We start from the raw sequence: 26,934 nt of genomic DNA, 5'->3' as shown, positions 1-26,934 counted from the left end.
CTATGCTGACCTCTCCCTGACCTCTTAATGTTAGAGCTTCTCATGCTACAATCCTTATTCCTCTTCCTTATCCACATCCACTCCCTTGGTCATCTCATCCAGTCTCTTGGCTTTAAGTATCATGTGTATACCAGTGATTGCCAAATTTATGACTCCAGTACGAACCTGTCTCCTGAACTCCAGACTTATATATCCAATTGCCTACTAGACATCCTCTCTTAAATGTTTAATAGGCACCTCAATCTCAATTTGCCCAAAACTGATCTCATGAACTCCTAATCTTCCTCCTAGTACCAACTCCCTTGTTAATCTTCCCCAACTAACTTGATGGTGCCTCCAGCTTTCCACCTGGTCAAGCCAAAAACCTTGGAGTCATCTTTACTCCTTTCTGTCACATTCACATCCAATCTATCAGCAAATCCCGGTGGCTCTACCTCCAAATAGGTCCAGAACTGCCCAGTACTCCTCACTTCTACTGCCTCTTTCTCCTCTGTTCAAGTCCACTACCTTATTTCCTCTGAATTATTGTAGTAACCACCTCATTCATCTCCCTGCCCCCAATCTCTGACTCCCTTACCACAATCTATTCTCCACACAGCCATCAGGGTGCTTTTTGAATATGTAAATTAGGTTTTTTCTGGCCGAGCCGCACCAGGCTTGTGGGGTGTTAGTTCTCCGGCCAGGGATCAAACCCACGCCCTCGGCAGTGAAAGTGCAGAGTACTAACCACTGGACCACCAGGGAATTCCCTGTAAATTAGATTTTTATCACTCATCTGCTCAGAACCTTCCTATGGTTTCCATCAAATGCAGAGTAAAAGCCAAAGGCCTTAAAATGGCCCCAAAGCCATTATAAGATATAAGAAAAATCTATATGTTACCCTAGAACTGAGAGAGAGTACCCAAAGAAGAACAAACTTGGAAGGATGCTCCCTCTCCAAGGCAGTGGGTGGGGGAATACCTAGTACATACGAACAATTCTTTTTATCTAATTTCAGGAGTTTCATACCCTTGAAGCACATCCAGATCTCATTTAGCAAAACTCTGCTCAATCAGAAAACTACATGGGAGAAATCTACAGGATAATTGATTCAATGTCTTCAACAAAGACACTGAATGAAAAAACTGAAAAACTGGAGAGAGGGGAGTATAAATATTTAAGATTAAAATAGTCTTAGGGGGCTTCCCTGGTGGCGCAGTGGTTGCGAGTCCGCCTGCCGATGCAGGGGACGCGGGTTCGTGCCCCGGTCGGGGAGGATCCCACATGCCGCGGAGCGGCTGGGCCCGTGACCCATGGCCGCTGAGCCTGCGCGTCCGGAGCCTGTGCTCCGCAACGGGAGAAGCCACAACAGTGAGAGGCCCGCGTACAGCATTAAAAAAAAAAAAAAAAAAAAAAAAAAAAAGTCTTAGGGGGACTTCCCTAGTGGTCCAGTGGTTAAGACTCCAAACTTTCACTGCAGGGGGTGCGGGTTCGGTCCCTGGTCAGGGAATTAAGATCCCACATGCCGCACGGCGCGTCCAAAAGAAAAAAAATTAAGTCTTAGGAAGCATAACAGTAAAATCCAGTGTGTAGACCTTGTTTGAATTCTGATTCAAACAAATTAAGCATAAAAGGACATTTTTTGGGACAACCAGGAAAATCTGCATAGAGCATTGGATAATATTAAGGAATTATTAATTTTGTTAGATGTGAAAATTATTATATAAGAAAATTTTATTTTTTAGAGACGAGTATCAAAGTATTTAGGGTTGGAATATCATGATGTCTGGGATTTATTTTAAAATACTTCAACAAAGGAAAAATTAGATGAAGGAATTTTTTAAAAATAGATTATTTATTTTTGCCTGCGTTGGGCCTTTGTTGCTGCGCACGGTTTCCCTAGTTGCGGCGAGTGGGAGCTACTCTTCGTTGTGGTGCACAGCCTTCTCATTGAGGTGGCTTCTCTTGTTGTGGAGCACGGGCTCTAGGCGCATGGGCTTCAGTAGTTGTGGCACGCGGGCTCAGTAGTTGTGGCATGTGGGCTCTAGAGCGCAGGCTCAGTAGTTGTGGTGCACGGGCTTAGTTGCCCCGCAGCATGTGGGATCTTCCCGGACCCGCGATGGAACCTGTGTCCCCTGCATTGGCAGGTGGATTCTTAACCACTGCACCACCAGGGAAGTCCCAGATGAAGCAATTTTTGCAAGATGTTTACAATTAAATGATGGGGGTCTGGGGGTTCATTATAATACTCTCGTCTACTTTAGTGATTGAAATTTCTCATAATAAAGAGAAAATACAAACAAGCCCTAGTCTCTGCAATTCTGGCAAAGGCAAAATAATATCTAGGTTGTTGTAGCCAGTACCAAGGTTTTGAGGCTTTCTGAAGAGCCATCCATAGACTTCCTGACCCTGGGACAACAGTTAAGACTATTTTTGTCACTGTGTTTTGTTTGTTTGTTTGTTGACCAGAGGACCCACTGATATCCTGCAAAATGAATTTGTTAGGTATTACTATTCCCTTTCTGGATCTTTCAAGGAATTTGTCCTTTTCATCTGTGTTGTCAAATTTATGGCCCTAGAGTTGTTCATATTAGTCTTCATCCTTTTCATGTCTGTAGGGTCTGTAGTGATGTCCCCTCTGCCATGCCTTATATTTGTAATATGTTCATTTTCCTCTTTTTGACACAGACAAGTAAACAGAGACCAAAAAGGAGAAATGATTCAGGTCAAGGCTGCAGAGCCAGCTGGACCATCCTTACTTCTGCTGCCTTGCCTGGCTGCTGCGTCAATCATCCTTTTTGAGGCTCCCTGTCCCCAGCCCACAGCTTTCATATACTCCATGTGGCCTGATATGTAGTCTGACATGGAAGAGCCCAACTACACACTCAGGGCTCTCATTACCCTTGGCCTTCAAGGTGAATCCAACTTCTCAAAATGTTCTCTTGCTCTCTATTCCTGGCTTCCCCACAAAAGCAAACTTAGGTGGAGGGAGTAGAATAATAAAGGAGAGGTTGGGATGGAGGGTGGCAAATGGCATAGATGGGCTACTTGCTAAAATCTGTTGGCTCAGCTTACCTGGAAAGAGGCAGTTTTGAAGTCTCTATAGTGGGGAGAGGAGATCGGGGAGGAACAGCATTACTGGCAGTGACAACTTCCTCCACTTTACTACCTCTTTCCCTTTAACTGTTGTCTTCTATATTGCTAGAGGGAACGATCATAAGTCCCTAGATAGTTGGGGGCCTATTTGAGCTTACACCTTATCTTTCAAATTCTCATTCTATCATCCTACCCAAAACCCATGTCCAGGTTGGCAAAGGAAGTGAAAGATATAGGCTTCCCTCCTTTTCTTCCTGCTTTCACCTCAAATGGCCTCATCTCTTAATGCCATCCAGTAATGAGGTCACCAGCTGGTACTGGCTAGAACTTACTGAAGTTTTTCCTGTTCTCTGAGGATCTCCTCAACACCCACCATAACTGCTGTTTGGTACTCAAGTCATCAGCATGCAGAACTATGGTCAGGAAAGAGTCTGCCTCCACTGTGTACCCCCCAAAACCAAGGGGCAAAATACTGGGTCTTCCGATTCTAAAATCCATTTTCTTTCCATTATATCAAGGCCTCTCATATTAATGCCAAAAATACATTTTTGTGCCAGGTGCTTTCCTTCCTATGGTCTTTAAGGGAGAATGGTGAGGGGCAAGGAAGGAAGAGGACAAGGACAGACTCTTCTGCCTGAAGGCCTCCAGAGGGTGAGTGAGCACCACTGGCTTTGGGGAAGTCTTCCCACTCTCAAGAGTATGTGAGTATCTGGTCTCCCTGGCTACCTTTCTGGAGAAGCAACATTTGAGGAAAAGGGACACATCACAGTGCTTGTTATAAATGAGAATCTCCTCTTTATTCCACATATAAAAGCTGGTTTCTGGAACTAGATAGGGAAAGAACTTTGGCATGGCTCTACCTCTGTGTGGGCCCTAGGGATAAAGGTCTAAATTCTGGTGACAAGGCCTTTCTCCAGGTGGGAATGAAAAGTCCTGCCCCTTCAGTCCCAAATTAGGGGGTAGGAGCAACGTTGTAGGGCAATTCCTTGGTGAGGTGTACATCAGCTTGCGGCAGGCTCTTCCAGGCAAGTTCTAAGATCCCATACTGGGCAATGCCCATAGGGAGCATGGTACGTACATTGTTCTTCCCTGGGAGGGGAACCACCTCCTGGAACTCCAGAGGACCTTTAGGGGTGTGAGAGCCACCACAGAACAGGCGGTAGAACAACCGCTCCCCAGGAACTAGCTCCATGGCCTTTAGGGCCTCTTTGTAAATGATCTCTTGGGATTGGGGTGCCCCTCTCAGTAGCAGTTCCTGTAGTAGCCTCTGGATTCGGGGGGACTTAAGTTGGTACAGGTCCATGAGACGGTAGAACTGTTCCATCCAAGCAGCACTGTCTTTCGCGTATCGCTCCTGCAACATCCGCAAAACGTGGTACATTGCCACAAATGTCTCCCATAGAGGCACCTTGTCCTTTTTTTTAGAGATGGGCTGTGCCTTCTTTTCCAACTTGGGCAATTTGGCAGACCTGCCCTTATCCTTAAAAGCCCAGAAGTCCTTTTGAAACATCAGTGCTAGGGTTTGTTTTTCCACAGGGTCAAGGGCACCTGTGAAAATGTCTCTTGTTGGAGGATAATGGTGTCGCATCTCTATCTCCTTGCGAGCAGTGGATATCTGCTCTGCCCGCACACTCCTGTAAGGCTCTCCTAGAAGATGCCAATTTATAGCCTTCAGGTCTGGAATCATTTTGGTAGCTAATGGGGACTTTGGTGTGGAGACAGCCAAAGGTTTTAGCCAGCTTTCCTTTTCCTTTCCTTTTATAGGAGGGATCACTTTCAGGTATTTTGGACCCATGGGCTCCTTACTGGGTTTTGAGATACTTGTGCTTCGTGATTCCAAGTTCTGCTTGTGACGGTACACAATGGCTTCAAGTTTGGCCAGATGCATCCACTCTAAGTTTTCCTTTGCAGTGAGGTCTTTGAGAAGCTGGCACAATCTGTGGAAACTATCCCTGGAAAGCTGTTCTCCTGTCTCCATCTGTTCTAGGACATGGTGGATCCACTCTACGTCTGAGAGGCTGATGTCTGCATATATTTCCTCAGCCAGGATTTTGGACACAGGTAATTGTACCTCAGTCTGTCCCTTCAGAGATGGATGACGCTGCAGAAGCCACTGCCACTTGGCTCCTAGTTGTTTGCCTTGGAGTTTATGAGCTTCCATGGTCTTCTTCAATATGTAGGATAAATATGGGGTCTTTAAGTCAGGCTCTTGGGACTCCAAAACTGTATCCAAAACTTGTAGAGGTATGGGCTTATATTTCTTCAACAGTTCTTCTTGTTTATCCATAAACCCTGTCCCTGGGAATACCCTGGACGTCTCAAGTACTGTGGCCTTATCTTCCCAGGATATTTGTTTAGTTGACCCTGGCACTGGTATCTTCTCTTCCCTTCCCAGAACTACTGAGATCAGTTGCTTGGGAGGGCTTTTGAGAACTTCAAGTTTTATAGCTCTGCCTTTGACCTTGGGGATTCTTTTCTCAATAGAAGGGACTGCTTCTCTTCCTTTTAAGTCCTTTTTTCTTTTTCCTGGTAACTTAAATAGTTTTTCTTTTTTAAAGATCTCTTTCTTCTTGTCTACCTCTTCTTCCAATGAGCTTCTTTCCTCTTCCTCCCCCTCTTTCTCACTCAAACGCTCCATCTCTTCCTCACTCATGCTTTCCTCCTTCTCAAACACTTCCTCCTCCTGCACCTTCTTCTTCTTTTTCCTCTTCTTCTCCTTCCCTTCCTCTTCCTCCTCCTCCTCCTCTTCAGACAAACTCTCTTGCTCTACTTCATCTAATAAGCTTTCCATTTCTTCAGAAAAGCTCTCTTCACTTTTCACACTTTTCACCTCATCCTCTTGACTGAGAAACTCTTCCTGTTGCAAATCAACTCTCTTTAGCTTTTTTCTCTTTCTTGACCTTTGTTTAAGGAATGGCTTTGCCTCTTCTTCCTCTGTTATTTCATCCTCCTCTTCTTCCTGTATGACTTCTCTCTGTTGCCTGGCCAATCTGCTTTCTTCCTCAGTCATCTTTTTCTCTTTCTTTATCAATCCTCTCATTTCCTTGGCCAGTTTTCTCTGCCTCTTAGCCAGTTTCTTCTCATCTGTGGCAATTTCTGGTTGTTCCTCAGAAAAATCCCACTCCTTGGCATCAAGTTCATTCTGTACCTTGTTCAATTCCTTTTCCTTAGTAAAGAAAGACCTCTTTAACTTTGTCATCTCTATTTCTTCCTGGGTTAGTTTCCTTTCTTTTTTGATAAGGCCTTGAAGTATCTTTAAGATTTTGCCGCTTACTTTTAATGGTTCCTTGGAAATGCCCTTGCTTTCTTTAGCCAACTTCCTTATTAATTTGGCTAGCTTCCTTTCTTCCTGGGCACATACTCTCCCTCCTCTAGTAAACTCCAGTTTTCCTTTGGTAATGTCTGTTTGCTCTGTGGCCAGTATCCTATCTTCATAGACCAGTATCTTTTCCTCTAGTGACAATTTCCTCTTAATTAGTTCTAGTTCATCCTTAATTGGTCTTCCCTGTCTTGAAGTTTCTTGAGTCTCTTTTTTAAAGAGAGTTTCCTTTCCCTCAGCCAGTCTCACCTTCTCCCAGGCCAATTTCTTTATTTCCATGCCCAATGCCTTTTCTTCCTTAGTAATAGACCAGTCACCTCTGAGCTGTTTCAGTCCTTGGAATATCACTCTCTTTTCCATAGCTAATTTCATTTTGTCCTGGGCTATTTGGTGCTGTTCCTCAGCCAGGCTTTCCTCTAATTGGGTCAGTTTTTCCTCTATAGCAGCCAATTTCTCCTTCTTCTGGAAAAGTTTCTCCTTTTCCTCCATCAGCTTCTTCTCTATCTGAACCAGTCTCTTCTTGTACATGTCCAGTTTCTCCTTTTCTTGGTCTGATTTCTTTCTCTTCTGAGTGAGGCTTTCTTTGAGCTGGATTAAGTTTTCTTTCCTCTGAGCCAGTTTCACCTTCTCCTGAGCCAGAGTCTTCTGCCTCCAGGCTAGTATCTCCTTGGTTTTGGGGAGTTCTTCCTTGCTCTGGACCAATTTATTCCTTTCCTGGGCCAGTTTTTGCTTATTCTTTATCAATTGTTCCCTTTTCTGGACAAGTCTTGCCTCCTCCCCAGGCAGTGTTTCCATGTCCTGGGTCAGTTTCTTCTCATCCTGGATCAGTAGCTCTTCTTCTTGGGCCAATTTCTGCTTGTTCTCCATCAGTTGCTCCCTTTTCTGGCCAAGTCTTTCCTCTTCTTCAGGAAATTTTACATTGTCCTGGGCCAGTTTCTTCTCTTCCTGGATCAGCAGCTCTTCTTCCTGGGCCAACTTTTGCTTATTCTCCATCAATTGCTCCCTTTTCTGGCCAAGTCTTTCCTTTTCCTCAGCCAGTTTTTCCTTGTCCTGGACTAGTTTCTCCTCTTTCTGGATCAGCAGTTCTTCTTCCTGGACCACTTCTTTCTCTTCCACATTCAGTTTCTCCTCTTGAGAGGCCAGTGTTGTCTCCTCCTGATCCAGTCTCTCCTCTTCATTGACCAGTTCCTCCTCTTCCTGATTCAGTTCCTCCTCTTCCCATGCCAGGTCCTCCAATTCCTGGACTAGTTCCTTTTCTTGCCATGCTAGATCTTGCTCCTTCTGGGCCAGTTTTTCCAATTTCTGGACCAATATCTTTTTTACCTCAGCTAGCTTCCCTCTTTTCTTTGCTATTTTCTCTTCTTCTTGAGCCAGTTTCTCCAATTTCATGGCCAGTTTCTTCCTTCGCTGGGCCAATTTCTCTGCTTCCTGGGTTAGCATCTCCTCTCTTTGGGCTAGTTTTTCCTCATTCTGGATAAACTTCCTCTCTACCTGGACCATTTTCCTGTCTTTCTGGGCCAGTTTCTCATAGTCTCTGGCCATGTTTCTCTCTTCCTGAGCCAGTTTTCTCTCTTCCTGTGCTAGCTTCTCTACTTCTTGTGCCAGCTTCCTCTTTTCTTGGGCTCGTTTCCTCTCAACCTGTGCCTGTTTATATTCTTGATGGATCTGTCTCTGCTCTTCTGTCATCAGCTCTTCTTCTTCTGCTGCTGCTGCTTCTTCTCCTTCCCACTCCTGAGACAATTCTTCCTCCAGGGTCACTTCCTCCTCATCCTCCAACAATTGCTCCCTGGCCCTGGCTGACATCTTTTCCCAGATCTGTGACCATTCATCCCATGTCTGCTTCTTCTTGTCCCTCTCCAGCTCTTCCTCATCTGGAAACAGCTCTTCTTCTTCCTCATGGAGCTTCTCCTCTTCCTGAAGATGCCTGCTTTCCCAGGCTTTCTTCCATTCATCCCAGGATATCCTCGTCTCACTGTAGGCCTGTTTCCACTGATCCCAGAACTTCTTCCACTCCCGCCAAGACAGTTTTGTCTCTTCCTTAACTGGTCTTCCTTCTTGCTCAAGCACTTTCTCCTCTAATTTGGCCTTTTCCCCCACTTCCTGACTCATGTCCCTCTCCTCTTCTTTGGTTTTTTTCCTCTCTTTTTTATCCACTTTTATTTCCTGCTGGACTGCTTTCCCCTCCTGCTTAGAAGGCTTCTTAGAGGGTTTCTTCTCTTCTTTCTTTGATATTCGTTTTCCCTTGGTTACGTCTGGTTCTAAAAAAACAACTTTCTTTTTCTTGCCTTTTTTTGGAATCACCTGGGTTTCCTGCAAGTCCTGCACATCACTTTCTTTCTTTCGCTCTTGCTCCTCTTTTGTCTCCTCTTCCTTGTCACTGATCACCATGTCCTCTCTAATTGCTCCTGCATGAGGAAAAACTGGTTTCTCCTCTGGCCAGGCTACATCCCAGTCAAGGTCCTCAAGCAGTTCCTTACTTTCTTTCTTCAACAGGGGGCAGATCTCCTGAAAGAGCTCCCAGCTGGGCCGTCGATCTGCCAGTGCCGCCTGAGCCATGGTCACTAGCTCAGTGTTTAGAGCTTCTGACATTTTTGTCTGGGAACCAGATATCCTCAGGGTCATAAGTCGACATAGATCATCCCGCCATGATGAGCCATCTCCAGGGGTAGTCCTGTGGCCAGGAGCTCCAGAGGCACTCTGCCCTCTGACTTTCACCAGCTTCACAGCTGATTCTCTCCTTATAGGATATGGAGGGTCCTCAACTGTAACTTCAGCATCTGTTGTCTTCCTCTTGCGCATCTCTATGGGTTTCTGAAGTGTTGCTTTCCTGCCTCTTTTGTCACGTATCTTCCTCAGCATCTTCAGGGTCAATGCAACATGATCCTTTGAGGCATCTATCCCTGGAGGCTCCTGTTCATCATCTTTTGAAATCTTTAGTATACTGGAGGTTGAAGACCTACACTCCTCCCTCTCAGTTGGTGCAGCTTCACTCTGATCACCTTCACCCTCTAAGGGACCTGGCTCTGTGCCAGTCTCTTTCATCTTCTTGAGGCTCTGCAAAAATTTTCGGGCTATAGGGAGAATCAGGAGATGTAGATAAGGGAAGCTTGGGAGGCTTAAATGAAGCCCTTCCCAAAATCTGGTATGAGCTAAGAGGAACTGCCATAACAGATGTAGCAACAGAGGGGGCTGAGGCCTTTTTTAAAAAAAAGGCATTCTCCTTGCTTTATCCCCAGTGCCTTCCCTCCTCCCTCCCCTGCCTCCCCGACCTCTGTCAAGTCTTACAGAGATAGGTTTTGGAGTCTCTCTGAATTTGGGTGGATTCTTCCTAGGAAGGTTCTTTTCTGTGAAAGGATCTTTCCACTTACCTCTGTTCCTATCTGATACCTCTTGACCCAAGTTAGCCTTAACTACCCTGCCTCTTGGGGACCCTGAGGCATTAACCAGATCACCCCATACATACTATGCTTTCTGCCTCCTACTCGGCCCCATCTTTGGCCTTTGCTGGGCTTGTAGGCAACTTCAGGTTCTTCAGGAGCTGTATCAAGTTGGTTGGAAAGGGCGGTAAGTTCAGAAGCCCCTGAGACATCTAAAGAAAAAGTAGGCTTTTCATCACCCAGTGATAAGATCAGGTTTTCATTCAATCGCTGCTCCACTTGGGTATGAAGGATTTGGAGATCTGTGGCCTGCATTCCCAGCAGATGGTCCAGGGTTTCTTCCCCAATCATTTCCTGCCTATGAAAGTCAAAGGAGAGGAAGGACCATGCTGTATCAGGGACAAGAGGGAGAATGAGAAGGAAAGAACAGCTATGGAACAGGCAGGGGACTTGACAACATGACCAACAGAGACAGAGTATGTAGAGGTAAAGAATGGCGAAGAAGAAAGAAAAAGTCTAGGAAGCCAAGATGGTAATGCATGGCGTGACCTGTATGGGGCCTTCAAGGGTAGGAGAAGAGGGTGAAAAAGGGGCACTTGAAGAGGTAGGGGACAAACAGGAATAGGAGGAGAAATGGAGAAAGGAGTGAGCAGTTAGGGGGTCATCAGGATAGTCTAGGAATGGAAAAAGACTATGAACAAGGAAAAAGGACAGGAAGAGCTAATGAACAGAGATGAAGAGACAGTGAAGGCAGAGAAGGGAAAAATGGGAAAGGGGAAGAAGAAAATCAGAAGCTAGTAAAGAACTGGGGAAGGCACAAAGAACTTACTGCATCTCCCGGAAAGTGTCTTGGTTCTGGATCAAGTTTAAGAGTGAGGTCTTAGAGTGGATTCCAGTCTCAGCCATGAGGCTCAGGGCCTTATTCCTTACTCTTTCATCTTTGTCCATTAGTCTTTGGGCCAGAGGCACGGCAAAGAGATGCGTAATCATTCCTAGACACTTCAGCCCTTCCCAGGCTAGCTCTTGGATCAGTGGATTGGAATTGGTTGTATCATCCAACAGACGATGGGCTGTTTCAGCATGCAGGAGTGGAGACACCTGGTAAGAGGCAAAGATTTGCCCTAGTGCACCAATACAGCACTGGTACTTCAGTGGAGAAGCCTGGATCATAATATTGAGAATTGTCTCTATCAGGCTATTGATAGCTATTTCACTCATCTTTCTTCCCAGCCAACTGCCGTTTGCTGAGTCTGTAAGGACACTGTAAGTTATATCCTTTGACGCTCTTATTTCAAGGAAGTCTTCATCCTCCTTTTCACGTGCATATTCTCCTACATCACTTATAGCTCTTGCCCTACCGTGCCAGAAGAATTGTTGAGACTTGTCCCATTCTAGTTCCCGCATGGGTGAGTGCAGGTTGCACTGTAGGTATACTGGGCTGCCCTGTGGCCAAAGACGGGCACGAATCACTGAGTTAGGAATGTAGCAATCAGGAGCCAAGAGCCATTTCTGCCCATGGCCAAAGTAGTATTGCAGTATCTGATAAGGGTTGAGTCCATCCCAGGTAGTCAGCTGTAGCTGGGGAGGAAGAACATAATGGGAATGCGGAGGTTTTTTCACCTGCGTCCAATCAGCTTCCTTATACAAGGAATCATGTCTGAAGGAAGACACTAACACAGGGCTCCCTTGCTCATCTTCTATGACGTGTGGCACATTATGATCAAAGGCGATGGCCCGATTATTGACAAGGTTCTCCAGACCCACTAATTGCTGCTGCCCTTGTCCAAAGTAGATATACTTGGGCACAAACATGGTCTCAAAGGAGAAGAAGAAGCTTGGTATGAAAGGCTTAGGAACTTCTAGTACTTCATCTGTCATACCTATAAGGGAAAGGCGAGCCAGCAGGGCTGAGGGAAGCAGTTTTAAACAGGACACCAGATAAAGACTCTGGTTGAAAGTGACAAGCAGGTCACCCCGGTCATTTGCAAAGCAGAGTGGGCCAAAGTGCAATGATGAGTCCAGCATGGCTATGAGTCTACCATGGAAGTTCCAGATCCAGACAGAGCCATCACTGCCACCCGTGACAAAAAGACTCAAGGATAGGCAGACATCAAAAGATGTGACGGTACACTGGTGTAGTGGCAATGTGTCTATGAACGTTGAGCCTTCCTGTGACCCAGAGGACAGAAAGTCATGGAACTTCCAGAGACACAGGCAGTTAGTCTCCGTGATGGCACTCACAGACTTGGGCAAGAGTATCAAGTGTGTTAGCTGACAGCTGCTGAGAATGCTGGCAAGGGGCTGCAGCTGCACTCGCCCCGCTTCAAGCACAGCTTCTGACAGGTGCACATAGTCATCCATTCCATAGGAACAGAGCAAAGAGTTTTCTCGGCAACCAGAAAGCCCTCCAGGCAGCGTGGAGAGTGCTAATACAGCCCTGAAGTGCATGAGTTTCTCTATCTGGGCACAGCTGTGCTGGGAAAGCACTCTGATCACACCACTCTGGTGTCCAGAGAACATTAGTCCTTCTAGACCCCGACCCAGGTGGAAATGCCCATAAGCCAGGCATCGTACCAAGTCCTGAGAATCTGGTGAGGTGCATATAAGATACTTGGCTGGGCAAGGGCAGCGGGTTGTGTCAAATACCAGCACATCTGAGCTGCCTGTTGCTACAAAGAGCTCCTCTTTATCTGGGTCATAGGCCCAATCCACAGCCTGGTCCAGGATTGAGAAGGGCCAGGTGATAACCAGAAGATTCCCTGTTAGTGGGGACACAAAGTGCAACAAGCCATCCTCAGTAGTGCACAGGATCCGGAACCAGTTATTGCCACAGCGGACCCGACGTATCTGCTGGGGAGCAGAGCCACAGACATTGAAGAGGTTATAGAAGCACGGCAGACTGCGCAAGGAGAAAGAATGGGTAGTCTGGCAGAAGAAAGTAGTGCTATCAATAAACTGGAGTTGATACAGTTCCTCGCCAAGTTCTAGCTGCCGCAGCAGACTCCCTGAAGTCAGGCTCCACTCCTTGATTAAGCCTTCTTGGCCGGCTGTTAGCAGGGTGTGGGCTTCTGGCCGGCTGCGGATACATATCACCGATGACAAATGGGCCTTGAAACTGTGGAGTGCGTGCCCCTGATTGAGGCTCCACACTTGGATTTCCCCAGTCCTGTTTCCAGCATAGAGAAAGCCCTGCTCAAAACAGGTGAAGCAGCAGGTGATTGAGGAGCCACTGGTGGTGGAAGGGAACCTCTTCACCTCTGCCAGCCGGCCGTGGCCCTGGCGCTCAAGGACCCTCACCACAGTCTCACATAGGGCTACAAGGGAGCCATTGGGGCCATTCAACATGATGTTGTGAACAAGCTCATCACCAGGCATGGAAACCATGTGGGCTATTTGGAGACCCTTGCCACTCTGCTCCATGATCCAGGTGACCACTGCCCCCAGGATTCCTGACAGAAGCATCTTCATTTCTGGGTCATAGCAGAGGCAGCTGATGTTAAAGCGGCAGGGCACTATACCTAGGGGTTTGAATGACTGAAAGTGGTCCCCAAAGAGCCGCAGGAGCAGGTCACCACAGTAGACCACGAGGATATGAAAGGAACCTGTGTGAACCATGGACTGGATGGGCGGCAGTCGTTCGGTCATGGAGAATGTTCTCTTCTGCACCATGTCCTCAGTTTTGCTCTTCATCCATACCACAGCCTAGAAGAGAAAAAGATGGGAACTGCCTAGAAAAGATAGTAGAAGAAGAAAGGGCAGAATATTCAGCTATTTTTCTCTTGCTAAGGAGAAACTGGAAGACTCTAGAGTGATTTTACCCCCTGGTTTTGGGAGTTGGAAATATTGTAGAAGCAGGAAACCTAGGACTCTTTCCCTAACCTTGGCCTACTTTAGGAGAACCATAAAATCTGTTCAACACAGAGACTGTAATTGGAGAAAGGATGAACGGGGAATCCTGGATCCAGGTCACTTTCATTCAAGGGGTATATCTTCCTGGGTTAATCTAGGGTCAGAACTTACATGGGCATGGCCCCTGTAGAATGGGCTAAGAAGAAAGGCTGGGTAGTTTTACCTGTATTTCTTTTGTGCTTGTTGTCACCCACGAGAGGGAAGCAAAGAAGTGGGCATCACTGAAGTAATAGCATATAAGTGGCATATTTTGAGGATGGCGAGACTCTTTGAACAGGATCTGGGACCGGTCACTCAACACAACTACATCAGTCTTTGGGTCATCTAAAGTTTTCTGGGGAGAGGCATGGCATAAACTAAGAGACCAGGACACATATGCACTAAATATATTCTCATGCAAGTCATAATTAAAGCAGTTCTCAAAGTTACTCCTCAGCCCCAAGGATCACTCCTGTGGCTCCCACACGTGAACAATTTATCACCTGTGGGACACTGTGCTTCACAAGCATGTGACAAAACCCCCAACACAAAAGCGAACCAAACTGCTATAGGGCCTGTATGGGCAAATTTCATGGTGTGAGCACAGGAGAAAACTGATGTTCTTCCCAACATGTCCTCTAACATTCTCCCTCCTGTCTAAAAGGTACATATGTCATAAAAGACACATTTAACAGATTACAAAGGCAAGTGCACTGCCATATGCCCACATGTAAAGTAACACAGTATCCCAAGAGTCAGCACAGCTTTATTAAAGCCTAAAACTGCACTAAGTAAGACTTTTAGGACACCCTATCTGGCCTTGAAGTTTGACAGAGGAAGATTTTTTATGTGTGTATATATATATATATATATATATATATATATATATATACACACACACACACATACACAAACACAAACACATATACATATACACACAATATATAGACACGCACACACTATATGTGTGTGTGTGTGTGTGTGTGTGTGTATGTATTATCCCACTGTGATAGAGCATGTGCTATGAAACATGCACCTGGGATCCTTTTACACAGAGCCAGCCATAGCAAAACTGAGGTTGGCAGATGTTCTCTCTGGTGCCTTCTCCATTCTCTTTTAGAAAAATCTCTCTTCCCAGAGGGTTGGTTCTTCTGAAATGCTTCAAAGTGTTAACCTCTCACCATCAAAATGTTCTTGCAAGAGGTCTCTAGACTCATTTGGAAGTTGATGGCCCACTTTCTACTAAGGGGACAGTTGTCTTTATCATCTACCCTGCCTGCTTCCTGCATAGTGGATCTATGCTCCTCTGAAGTGCTCATAACTCTTAAGATAGATAGAGGCCAGTAACATGTTTATGTTCCACATATACATTACCTTGCTTTTATGGATCACATCATTTATAAGGTATTTAAAATCCTTCCACACGGGAATGAGTCTGGGGGAAGTCATCACCTTGATTATCCCCTGGTCCTCCTCAGGACCACTGTTTAAAAACCTGTAGGAATACAAAAGAGGCCAGCTTAGCCACTGATACTTTTTGAGGAGCTAGAAATCAGAAGTCAAGATCCATGAACTCATGTTTATTGGACACTTTTTGAATGTCAGGAACTATGCATAAGATACCCTCTCATTTAATCCTCACTGCAGCCCAGTGAGGTAGGTATTACCTCATTTGAGAAAACTGAGGCTTGGAGAGGGTAAATAAAGGAGTTGGAAGTTGAATCTTAGCATTGGCTATCATCCAACAGGATATCATGGGGGAGGGAAGCAGAGAAATCTAAGAGGGGCTGGAAAGGAGTACTGTCACAGGCAAATAATTGTTCCTTGCTGGTGATGGGCTGTCAAGGGATCTTTTTGCAAGAACTAGTAGTTCCCAAAGTGTGGACCCTGGACCTCCTGTACTGGGATTCCTGGGGGAGAGGTACATCTTAAAATGCAGATCCTTAGGTACTGAAGCAGAACCATGGTGGTGGGCCCCTGAGCGCTTCACTTGTAACAAGCTCCCTAGGTGATTCTGTGGACCTTGAAGTCTGACTACTGAAACAGGAAATCGAGATAAAGGCTGCCCAGGACAAAGAGTCAGCTCCGTGTAGCCCAGCTGGAGAAAGGATCCAGCCATTGGGCCTTGCAGGCTTTCCCAGGCTTGTGGAATCAAGTAGCTCTCTTGCACGTGATACATCTGCTATTCATCCTCCTCCTCCCCATTCCCTTCTCTTTGGCCTTCATGAGGACAAACCTCTACTTTTCTTAGTTGGATGGTGAATAAATCCTACTTTTAACAAGTTCCCTCTGTCAGGGGGTCTGTCATTACTGATCTGACGATGCGCTTGTTTTCCTCATTTGTAAAATGAAAATGCCAGATCCTTGCAACTTCACAGGATTGTTGCAAGGATCGACTAAGATAATTCCTGTGAATACTTTTTAAAGTATACTCTAAAGCAACAAACAATTATGACTGCTGTTTTTAGGCTGGTTTGGTTCTCAGAGAAGTACTAGTTTTTTCCTTCCAACCTATACTTTGTACTTTTCAGTTGCTCTGGAAACATTACAGCGAAATTTAATAGTCTGGCCAGCAGAGGGCAGTAGAAGCCATCCTTGCGCCTGCCAGATGAAGGAAAACTGATGGACTTGCAGTTTAAAGTGGTCCCCAAACTGCGATCCTCAGGACAGCAGCATCAGCATCACCTGGGAACTTGTTAGAAACGCAAATTATCAGGCCCCACCCTAGACCTACTAAATTGGAAACTCCGAGAGTAGGGCCCAAAAATCTGAGTTTTAACAAGCTCTCCAGCTGGTCTTAAAGTCTGAGAAACACTGGTTTGGAGAGCTGTTGGAGTTCCAGATCATTTGGCCTGGGCCTCCTGAGGCGAGGTCAGCAGAACCCACCCTCTGGCACAGCTAAGCCTAGGCCCTGTGTTGCCACAGAGACTTGATGGCTGGATCTGCGGGGGGAAGCAACAGGCAAAACTTATCATCATCTCATGTGTAGGGTGGTTTAGTGCCCACAAAAAAAAGCTTTCACAGGGACTTCCCTGGCGGTCCAGTGGTTAAGACTCTGCGCTTCCACTGTAGGGGGCGCGGGTTGGATCTGTGGTCAGGGGAGTAAGATCCCGCATGTCTCACGGTGCGGCCAAAAAAAAAAAAAAAAAAGCTTTCACATCAATCACTTCATTAGTTCTTGAAAGAATTCTGAGAGGCAGATACCATCGTCTCCATTGTACATATAAGGAATGTGAATTCAGAGAGGAAGAGGGATGTGTTCAAAGCTACACAGGGCAGCTTCAAGACTAAGATCCAACTCACAGTTCAAGATTCTTCTATCATTTGAGAGAAGTAAAAGGTTCTCCCAGCTAATGCTAAGTGAGCTCTCTTCCCCACAAACCCACTAATGGGAACTGGGGACTGGCTTTCAGACATTAGCATCCCCTATGTCTTTCCACTCTCCCCAAGGCTGCATGCTGCCCTCCTGCCATATCTTTTTCCATTCTCTTCTCCTGTAACCCTGCACTTGCTGCTCTTTTGGACCACCTTTCAGGAGCCACTGTGATCAGCTGAAATGGATCGGTGGATGGCCCCACAGCTCAGATTTACCCAACCAGCTCCTTCTTGGGGGCCCAGAGCTGCTGAGAGAGTAGTCATTTGTAGTCAACAAATTTGCAGTCATTGACATCAGTTTCCATTTTTCCTAATTATCTCCTCTGGGTCCAACTTCTCTTGACCAGCCTATAAAAAGCAAGCGGTTGGAACCCTTTGGGGGCATATTCTTTGGAGGTTAAGTGAGAAGGAAGGCCTTCAACCCCCCTACCTATGTTTGTTGTTGTTGTTGCCACTCTCTCCCATCCCATATACCAGTTTCCTTAGAGGAAACCTCTCCTAAAATGCCCCACATTTGATTCCCTAATCCCATTACCTGTCCTTAAAAGCAAGTCCAGAGAGAGCGCCAGATGCCTTAATCCCAATGGTCTTGACTTTTTAATATCTTGATAACCCAAAGATGATCTAAAGGGAGAATTCAAGTCCTGCAGCCAACTTAGAGGAGTCAGAATTGGGGGGCTGAGATATGGTATCTGACTGTAGCTGACTATAGAGACAAACCAGGTCTATGATTGGCTATTGATGCTGGCACCACGTCCTTTTTCTTAGTTGCAGTCCATTCCAAGGTACTGTGTTGGTGGCGGTGGGATGGAAAGCCAGCATCCCATGAGCCCTGCCTTTGTAATACAGAGAATTGGCTCTAGGGGGTACTGCACTCCATGACACTATTGGGCCCCTGTTGAAGGAAAAGAACAAAGTATTGTGAGTACATATAACAAGGAGACCTGACCACTCAAAAGAAGAGTGATGTGTGCTCCACACTTTGAGGTAAAGCCCAGCATGGATCCTACAGCCTTGCAGGTGGCTCTCACGTTTGGGGACAAGGATGCAGAAAGCCCAGCTGGTATCAGTTGACTGTAAAGTCAGAGGGACTGTAAAGCCCGAGGGCAATCTTGGCTTACTCTGTTTTTTTGAATTACTGTTAAGGAGCCCAAGTCTGTCCCCAGGCCTGGGACTGCTACTCTGGCCTTATAAGTGAGTTCACAGCTAGGGCTGGGACTGGAATGCACTTAACTTTACAGAAAGAAACAATTTTCCAGGACACACATATATTACCAGGGTGGGCTAGTTTCTATTGAGTGAAGAATTATCCAGCATGGGAGTAGTGATAGCATCCAGAACTGATTAAGGTTGTAAAGTGGCTGCCAGGCATTTTACATACATTGTTTCATTTAATTCTTATACAATGATTCTATGACTTAGCTATCATCCTCCATTAATGAAACAACTTTTTAAAATGGACATGGTAAAAATACTCAAAACATACCAAGGAACATATACTGAAGAGAAAGTCACCTGTCCTGTTCCCCTTCAGAAAGGTAACCCCTGGTTGTGTCTTTCTACAGGTGTTCTGTACACACACAAGCATGTATGTAAAAAATATTATTTTTCTTACACAAATGGTAGTATGCTATATACACTTTTCTCACTTAATAATCTTAAAGATTAACTCATATTAAAACATACAGCTCTGTCTCATTTTTCAACAGCTGTCAGCTGCAGTGTATTCCACTGCGTGGCTGAACTACCATTTATTTATTTAAACTTCTATTAATGGAAATTGGGCCGTTTCCAACCTTTTGCTATAACCCATGCCACAAATGAATCTTTGTTAATGCTTCAGAGTTTTAATTAACTTAAATTTTAAAATTGAAGCAATGTAAATCTTTTCTTCATTAAGCATAACTTATTTTAGGTATACTGGCTTAAATAAATTATTAAAATTAATTTCACCTGTTTCTTTTTAATGTAAATTGCATATTTGGCTTGCATTATATTTCTATTAGATAGTACTGCTTTAAATTATCACCGTCTGGTGGTGGTATGGACTTCACTCCTTGAGAGTAGGAACCCAATTTATCTTGATTTCTCCCGTGTCCTCATTATCACCCAACCTGGCATGAAGTAGGTGCTTAATACATTTTTGTTGAATGAATGAGCAAATGAATGACCCTCTGCCCTCTCTCAGGAAGAAGAAATATATGCTTCCCAGCTCAAGTCTTACTGAGCATCTTCTTGGAAGGAAGATGAGGTGCGAAGGGTATTGACTGGGTTTTCTTGACCAGAGAACCTTGCAATTCTAGCCAGTTCCCTCGGTAACCCCTAGTGGAGTAGCAGTGGCAACATCCATTTTTTGAAAAAAAGAGTCGGATCCTTGATTATGCCAGCAGGTGGACTAAATTTGAACAAAATTTTCCAGGCCGTAAGTATTCAACAAACACTGGTTACCCTAAGAATGTGCTATAAACGAATGAATGGTAGGTAACCGGGCCTCCAGGGCAACCCCCTGGGTGATTGATGGTCATGAGACTCCCGTCGAAGGCAGAGCTCCGGAGCCGCCTAGTACGGGGAGAGGCGACCAGACACGAATCCCAACACATTCGGTCGTCCCAGCTCTCCGCGCCGGAGGGAAGAAGGGCGTGTCCGCCTCTTCAAGACCGGGGCCGCGCCTGTTACCTGCGACGACTGCATTCCCGACTAGGGACGGGCACGGCGTGTGTGGCGGCACTCAGAAGCTACGTGAAGGATCAGACCTAGAATAGGAGGGCCTGACGAGCGACCTTAGGGATGTTGCGAGAACACTCTGCCAACAGGACGGTTAGCTCCCCAGCCCCGCGCCCGGTGGACTGACCGAGGCGAGGGAAGTGAGCGCGCGTGCGCACTGGCGCGCGCCCGACAGGAAAAAGCCCAGCGCGAGGCCCCGCGCGCGCGCGCGTGCGTTTGAAAGGAAAAAAAAAAGTCCTCCCCGTGGGGGCCCGCGGCAATTTAGGCCGGAGTTGGCCGGCGAGCGCGCGTGCGCGAGCGCGCATAGACGCCCTTCTCCACGGCTCCCCTCGGTTGGGGGTCTACCGCGCCGCTCCGCTATTCCCGCCTCTCCCGAGGCTCGCGCCCTCGGGGTAAGTATCTCGCGCTTTGCGGAGAGGGAGGAAGAGGGTCCACTGAAGGAAAGGAGGAGGCGGACAGGGCTTGGAAAAAGGGAAAAACCGCCCTCGCCGAGCGAGGAGCGCGGTTAACGGGCTGGAGTCTGCAGAAGACACGCCTCTATCCCTCACGCCCCTCGGGGCTGCGGAAGTACTCTGGAGACTCCAGAGGCACTGAGGCGACAGGTGGACTACAATTCCCAGAAGGCAGCGCGGCCCCGCGCCTACAGCTCCCGGCAGCACCTGGGCACCAGGCCTTTTTCAGCTTGCTGCCGCCTAGGGCGAAACTACAGTTCCCAGGAGGCGTCGCGCGAAGCGGCTTGGAAGTGGGCAGCCTGGAAGTCACTCGGGCCACAGGAGCTGGCGGCGTCTCCAGCAAGCGGCGCGGATCTGGATACCGTGGTCGTGGGGCCCGCTGGGCGGGCAGCTGGGACGCCCAGGTATGTGGCTCCGGGTGCAGGGTCGGCCTCGCGCAAGGGTGGTGGGGAATCGGTGTCCCCTCGGACCCCGAGGGTCAGCGCGGGCGGGCGACTGGGCGGACGGCCGGGTGTGGGGACCGGTTGTTGGGGGCGGCGGCGGCGGCGGCGGGACTCTAGCCCTCCGGACCTGGCCGGTCTCTTGCCCGCATGCTTCAACTTTCCAGACGAGCTACCTGGCGCTGTTGCCGAAGAGCGTGGCATGGGAGTCGGGTAGCAGTGAGTTCGGGTCCTGGCTCTGCCACTCTGGAGGTGCGATATAGGGAAACCGCGCCGAACCTCAGTTTCCCCTTTCAGTCTAACCGGGGAAGAATAGTGTCTGTCTTTTGTTGGGAATTCTGTTGAAATGTTGAGATCTGGTGAATAAAGCATTTGGCACACAGAAGGCACTTATTACGTGTTTGCATTATTGTTAGCTCTCGAGAAATGGTGTGAAGGTATTATCCACCGAATGTGGTAAGTTGAGGGTGAGCCGAGTCCATAGTTAGCCTTCAATGCAGGGTGACTGCTGTTAACTGAAATTATTTTGTTAAGAGCTTTGGTTTGGGAGGCAGAGCCAAGTTCAACCATTAGGTTCTAACATTTACTAGCTGTGTGACCTTGAGCTACAGACTTCACTGCTCTGTGCCTTCGTTTCTCTGTCTATAAAATGGGATTTTAATAGCAGCCACCTCGTAGAGTCGTTTTGAGGATGCAGTGAGAATACCATTTGTGAAGTGCTTAGAGCAGCAGCTGGCACATAGTCAGCATTTAATAAATGGTACCATTTATTCAGCGTTTTCCCAGTTTCTCAGAGACCCCCTGAGGGTGGGACTCTGGCTGTAGTGTTGGTCTTCCAGTGGGCCAGACTCAAAACTGGTCTGGTTGACTTCTCCTGCAGCCTCAGGTTGCATCTATGTAAAATGGGGTAACAATATCAGCCTCAGAGGGTTGTAAGGATTTGCTGAGATTGTATTCCTAGTCCAGAGCCATTTCTCACTAAGTAGCAGCTCTTATATATTATAATTGTTCTTCTTCAGTGTTCTCCATCTGGCCTAGAGACTGCCTGACTATGGTGGGATGTGACATGACAGCTCTGAGCTACCCCACATGTTCACTCCCAGCCTCAGTGTCCCATCTGTGAAATGGTAGTGATAGGACATTTGTGCTAGGGTTGTTTTGATGATCCTAGGAGATAATTCATATTTAGTGTTCAGCACAGGGCCAGGTGCATAGTAAGCACTTAATAAACATGTCTTGTTTTTCTTGATAGGCCTTTGCTTCTTATGTTTGTATTTACAGGGCAGAGCAGGGACAAGGTTAATGTCTCTCCCCCCACCGCCCCAATTTTTATTCACCAGAGGTTAAATTGTGGAACATACTGCAGTATAAGGGCCTGAGAAGAAATGGTACCGACTTGCTATCAGCAGCCCCCTGCTCAGCTCTCACACACTCCTCCCCGCAAGCTCCTCCCCGCAAGCCAACACATTCACTCTAGTGCTTTATGTACTGTACCACTGCTGCCAGCACTTGACTCTGTCTCAAAGCCCTGTTAGCACCCTCAGCTCCAGTTCCAGATGTGGAGCCTGTGCTCCTTGATGTCCTCTGGTGACTGTCCCCTTGGGTACCATGAACTCAAAATGTTCAACCTGAACTCCTTTTCCTCTCAGACCCAGTAGTCACCATCTTGGCAAATGGGCCAAGCCAGAAACTTGGGAGTTGCTCTTCTCCCCCAGGCTTCCCGGGTCTAATTGATTGTTAAGAAGGATGGAGCTGTCTTATTTCATAGCAACCATTTCATTGGCCCTTCTTGATCTCCCATCTTGTGGGCACTGAAATTCTCCCTTGGCCACTGAATATGGAGTTTTCCAACAAGGTTGAGTTGTTTCTTTCAAGTCACCAAGGATTGATGTATGTGAAACCTTGTATTCATTGGGTGCCGAGAAGGCAGTATGGACTTGGCCAGATTGCAATGTCCACAAGTTGAGAGTAAAGCCCTGGCTTTCAGGGTGCCCATTTCTACAGTTTTAGCCTGGCAAAGCTCGGCTGAGTCGCTAAATTTCTTTCTGAAAAGTTACACCGTGTCAGCGGCTTAGAATATCCTCTGTGGGAAGGGCCACCCTGAGCATTTTGGGAGGTAGCATACATACCAGTGAAGAGGCTGGGCAGGGAAATTCATTAGCTCTCCATTTAGGGTGAGTCTTGTCAGATCTTTCATTGTAATTTCACTTGGAGATGGGAACCGGTGGTCTCAAATTTGTGCTGACCACTAAATTTGCCTAAGTGCTTTTTATTATTTATTTAGTTATTAAGTTAATTAATTAATCATTTATGGCCGCACCACAGGGCTTGCCAGGATCATAGTTCCCCGACCAGGGATCGAACCAGGGCCTGGGCAGTGAAAGCGCCGAGTCCTAACCTGGACTGCCAGGGAATTCCCCCTAAGTGCTTTTTTAAATCTGAGAAAATAAAGCAATGGCTTAAAAAAATCTTGGTCTTAATTGTTAGTGACAACAGCATGTGGGTTTTTTAGTAGTCTGTGTGGAATGGTCAGAGTTAAACATGAGCCTGTTTTTCAGACATTGCAGTTGTTAGGCGGTAAATCAAAAATGGAATTTAGAACGTGCAGTGATTGGTGCCTTTTTTTCCCTGTAAAAGGTATTTTGTGGTTATGTTTCAAACTTCGGTGTAAAAAAATGACACAGGTTATGATAACAGCTTAACCTTGTTATGTGTTTAATTCCCCAAATCTAAATTAAATGTCTGTATGTTTTAATAAAAGAATTGAACAGTCATTTCCTCTAAAGTAAAGGGTTTGTTTTTAGCCGTTAGGATCAGATGCTATTGGACCAGTTTGTGCATTTGTGCTTTCTTTAAGACTGACACTGCTGTTTCTTAGAACTGCTCTGGTAATGGCTTTAATTTGTGTGTGTGTGTGTGAATTGGTTGAATTTGGCTTTTAAAAAGTTATGCGGAGATATACATGCTCATAGTAACATGTCAATACAGAGATACGTAAGGAAAACAATAGGTTCCACCCTCCACTCCAAAATCCCATCCCCCGAAGACAACCATTTATTCAGACAATGAGTATTTACTGAGTATCCAGTGTCAGGTTTTGGAGATGTCTGAGAGAACAAAGTATATTCTCTGCCCTTGGAAATTCGGGTAGATGCTCTCACTTACCTCTTTCTATACTTATATGGATATATGTATGCAAATATTGACTGTTTTCTTCCTTCTCCCTCACCACTCCCCAAAAAAGGAGGGATCAAGACACACATATTTGTAACTTGATTTTTTAAATATTTGATAGGGCCTATCTCTTCAAGTCATTACATACAGATCTAAATCATTCTTTTTTTTTTTTAATATTATTTATTTATTTGGCTGCACCGGGTCTTAGTTGCAGCATGCGGGATCTTTAGTTGCGGCGTGCGGAATCTTTTAGTTGCGACATGAGAACTCTTAGTTGCAGCATGTGGGATCTAGTTCCCCAACCAGGGATTGAACCCGGGCCCCCTGCATTGGGAGTGCAGCGTCTAAGCCACTGGACCGCCAGGGAAGTCCCTGACTCATTCTTTTTAACAGCTAAACACGCATTCTTCAGTGTGGACAGACCATGCTCCACACCACCATCTCTCTATTGCTGGACATTTAAGTTGTTTCTGGGATTTCTCTTACATTCACAAACACACATCCAGTAAGCATTCTGGTACATAGTCAGTATAGTGTAGTGGCTAAAAGCATAAACTCTGGATAATGAACAAGACAGACAAGATCCTTGCTCTCCTAGGGTTTACATTCTAGCTGAGGGGACACACAGTAAACAAGGAAACTTTAGGTGGTTTTAATTTCAGATGGAGGAAATAACAGGGTCGGGGGTATGGAGAGAGGGGTTGGGGCAGACTGGCGGTGGGGAAGGGATTTTTTTTTTTTAATGAAGTATGCTTTCCTCTTCAGATTTTTTTAATGTTTATATTTTATTTACTTATTTTTATGGCTGCATCCGGTCTTCATTGCAGCGCGCGGGCTCTTCGTTGCGGCACACAGACTCCCTAGTTGAGGCACGTGAGCTCAGTAGTTGCAGTGCGCGGGCTTAGTTGCCCCACAGCATGTGGGATCTTAGTTCCCTGACCAGGGATCGAACCCGAGACCCCTGCATTGGAAGGCAGATTCTTTACCATTGGACCACCAGGGAAGTCCCAGGGACGGTTACTTTAGCTTGTGTGGCCCGGGAAGGCCTCTCAGGCCTTTCTGAAGGGGAGTCACGTGAGAAGAGGCACCAGCTGTGCCAGGAGCTGGGTGGAAAGACCATTTCCAGGCGGAGGGAACAGCAAGTGCAAAGGCTCAGATGTGAGAATGAGTTTGCTACAAAAACAGTATCGTGGCTGGAGAAGAGTGAATTCCCATTGTTTGAGTTCACACTACTTTAATTTTTATAAAATAATAATAATGATGATAATAGCAGCTAACATTTCCTAGTACTTTACTCTGTACTTGGTGTTCTTCTAAGCATTTCACACTTTTCCTCAGTTAACCCTCACAAGAGTCCGGGATAGATAACTCACTTTACAGACGAGGAAGCTGACTCCAGGGTCCAGGCTCTTCCCCATATGTCAAACTCCTCTTCCCAGGCCCTCTTTAGCAGGCTGAGGCAAGTTTAAGAAGTGGATGCAGCATTTCCCTTCCATGTCGTTTGACATGCAAAGCACTGTGGACTATATTTAGTACCTCATTCATGTGGCAGCAGGAGTGGTCTGGGGATGTGGCATCGTTTCCACTGACAGTGAGACACAATGGGGTCAGTTTCTGTTGGGATGTTTAATTGGTTGTTTCAAAACTGAAGGCCCTTGAGCAGAGCCTGTCCTCAAATAAAACAAGGTTGACTGCGTGGCTGCCACACCAGACGCAAGTTAGCAAGAAATGAGGTGTGGTGTCGAAGGAGCATGAACAAGGCGGTGTCCCATTTGGGTGAGCTTTGCAAGAGGACTTGGGCCAGCCAGGGAAAGAGTGTTTCTAAGCACCAGACCAGCTTTATGGACTGTTAAAGTATTAAAATACAGTCCAGTAATTAAGGTGGTGATGCCTGGCCCTGCAGAGGCTCCGGGACCCTGTTCCAGCCACAATGACTATGTCCAGTTTGATTTGGTGTAGCTTTGACCTTAAGGGTTGTGCAGTATTTTGAATGAAGGGCAGGCCTGGTTAGATGTGAGGATGGCAGTGGTTGCTTTTAAGACCAGGAAAAGTATGGAGAGCATCTTTCATCCAGCCATCTGTGAAACATTTTTTTCTACCCAGCCTATGTGCCGGGCACCATGCTAGACACTTGACAGTATGAAGTCAAATAAGAAGACTCTGGTTCTCAAGGGTCTGCACCAGTACTGTCCCTTAGAAATATAATGCGAGCCACCAATGTGAGCCATATACATAATTTAAGGTTTTATGGGGAATCACATTTAAAAGAGTAAAAAGAAACAGGAAATTGATTTTAATAATATATTTTATTTAATCCAAAATAGTATCATTTTGGACTTCCCTGGTGGTCCAGTGGTTAAGACTGTGCTTCCAGTGCAGAGGTCATGGGTTCGATACCTGGTCAGGGAACTAAGATCCGTGTGGCGTGGCCAAAAAAAACAAAAAACCCCATCATTGCAACACGTAGTCAGTATAAAAATTATTGAGATACTTTACATTCTTTTTTTTTCACATTAAGTCTTCAAAATACAATGTGTATTTTATACCTTCAGCATCTCCATTTGTACCGGCCACATTTCAAGTGCTCAGTAACCACAGGTATTGGACAGTGTGGACCTAGGGTATGAGACTCATACCCTAGGTGATAGGCCAAAGATGCCATCCCTGTTTTATCTTGGTGAATAAGGGCAGATGAATGATGAAAAGCATATTTATCATAGGCAGGGGTAGCTAAACTCACAGCTGTCATCATCAAAGGCACCTTCTGGGCCTGGCAGTGTGCTTGGCGTGTGTGACCTGTGTTGTGAGGTGGCAGGGACTCTAATCATCCCCGCTCTACAGATGAAGAAGCTGAGGTCTGGCAACAAGAGGCCACTTGCTCACGGTTAGGAAGTGATGGAGGCAGAATTTGAACTCAGGTGCGTACTCTTAAATCTCTTCAGTCTCTGTTGTATATGTTGTGTTCGTGTTTGTTTGAGGGTTTGAGGGATGGGGTCTGAGCTTTGAGCCACAAAAACCATAGGAAGGACTCATCACACAAAATGCATTCCCAGAGCTTGTCAGCATCGATCCTCGACTTTTATATTGGTGCTGGAGTGCTGGTTTAG

General features: G+C 46.3%; 2 protein-coding genes across 2 annotated transcripts in view; one reads left to right on the top strand and one right to left on the bottom strand.

Annotated features, from left to right (window-relative positions):
• Positions 1 to 3,902: 3,902 nt before the first annotated feature.
• WDR87 (WD repeat domain 87) lies at positions 3,903 to 15,108 on the bottom strand. The gene is made up of 6 exons (XM_032611849.1): positions 15,034 to 15,108; positions 13,844 to 14,014; positions 10,601 to 13,473; positions 9,858 to 10,129; positions 7,577 to 9,465; positions 3,903 to 7,486 (listed from the first exon to the last, which is right to left on the bottom strand). The coding sequence occupies exons 1-6, from the start codon at positions 15,106 to 15,108 to the stop codon at positions 4,028 to 4,030; spliced, it is 8,739 nt and encodes a 2,912-aa protein (XP_032467740.1). The 3' UTR covers positions 3,903 to 4,027.
• Positions 15,109 to 20,493: 5,385 nt separating this feature from the next.
• The window catches only part of SIPA1L3 (signal induced proliferation associated 1 like 3), a 235,854-nt gene continuing 229,413 nt past the window's right edge, over positions 20,494 to 26,934 (top strand). Inside the window, 1 exon segment of the mRNA XM_032612477.1 lies at positions 20,494 to 20,614. The gene's annotated coding sequence lies outside the window, so the exon portion shown is untranslated.

This window comes from Phocoena sinus, chromosome 19 (genome assembly GCF_008692025.1).
Source record: "Phocoena sinus isolate mPhoSin1 chromosome 19, mPhoSin1.pri, whole genome shotgun sequence".
Lineage (NCBI taxonomy): Eukaryota > Metazoa > Chordata > Mammalia > Artiodactyla > Phocoenidae > Phocoena > Phocoena sinus.
This window is presented reverse-complemented; position numbering and strand designations above follow the sequence as displayed.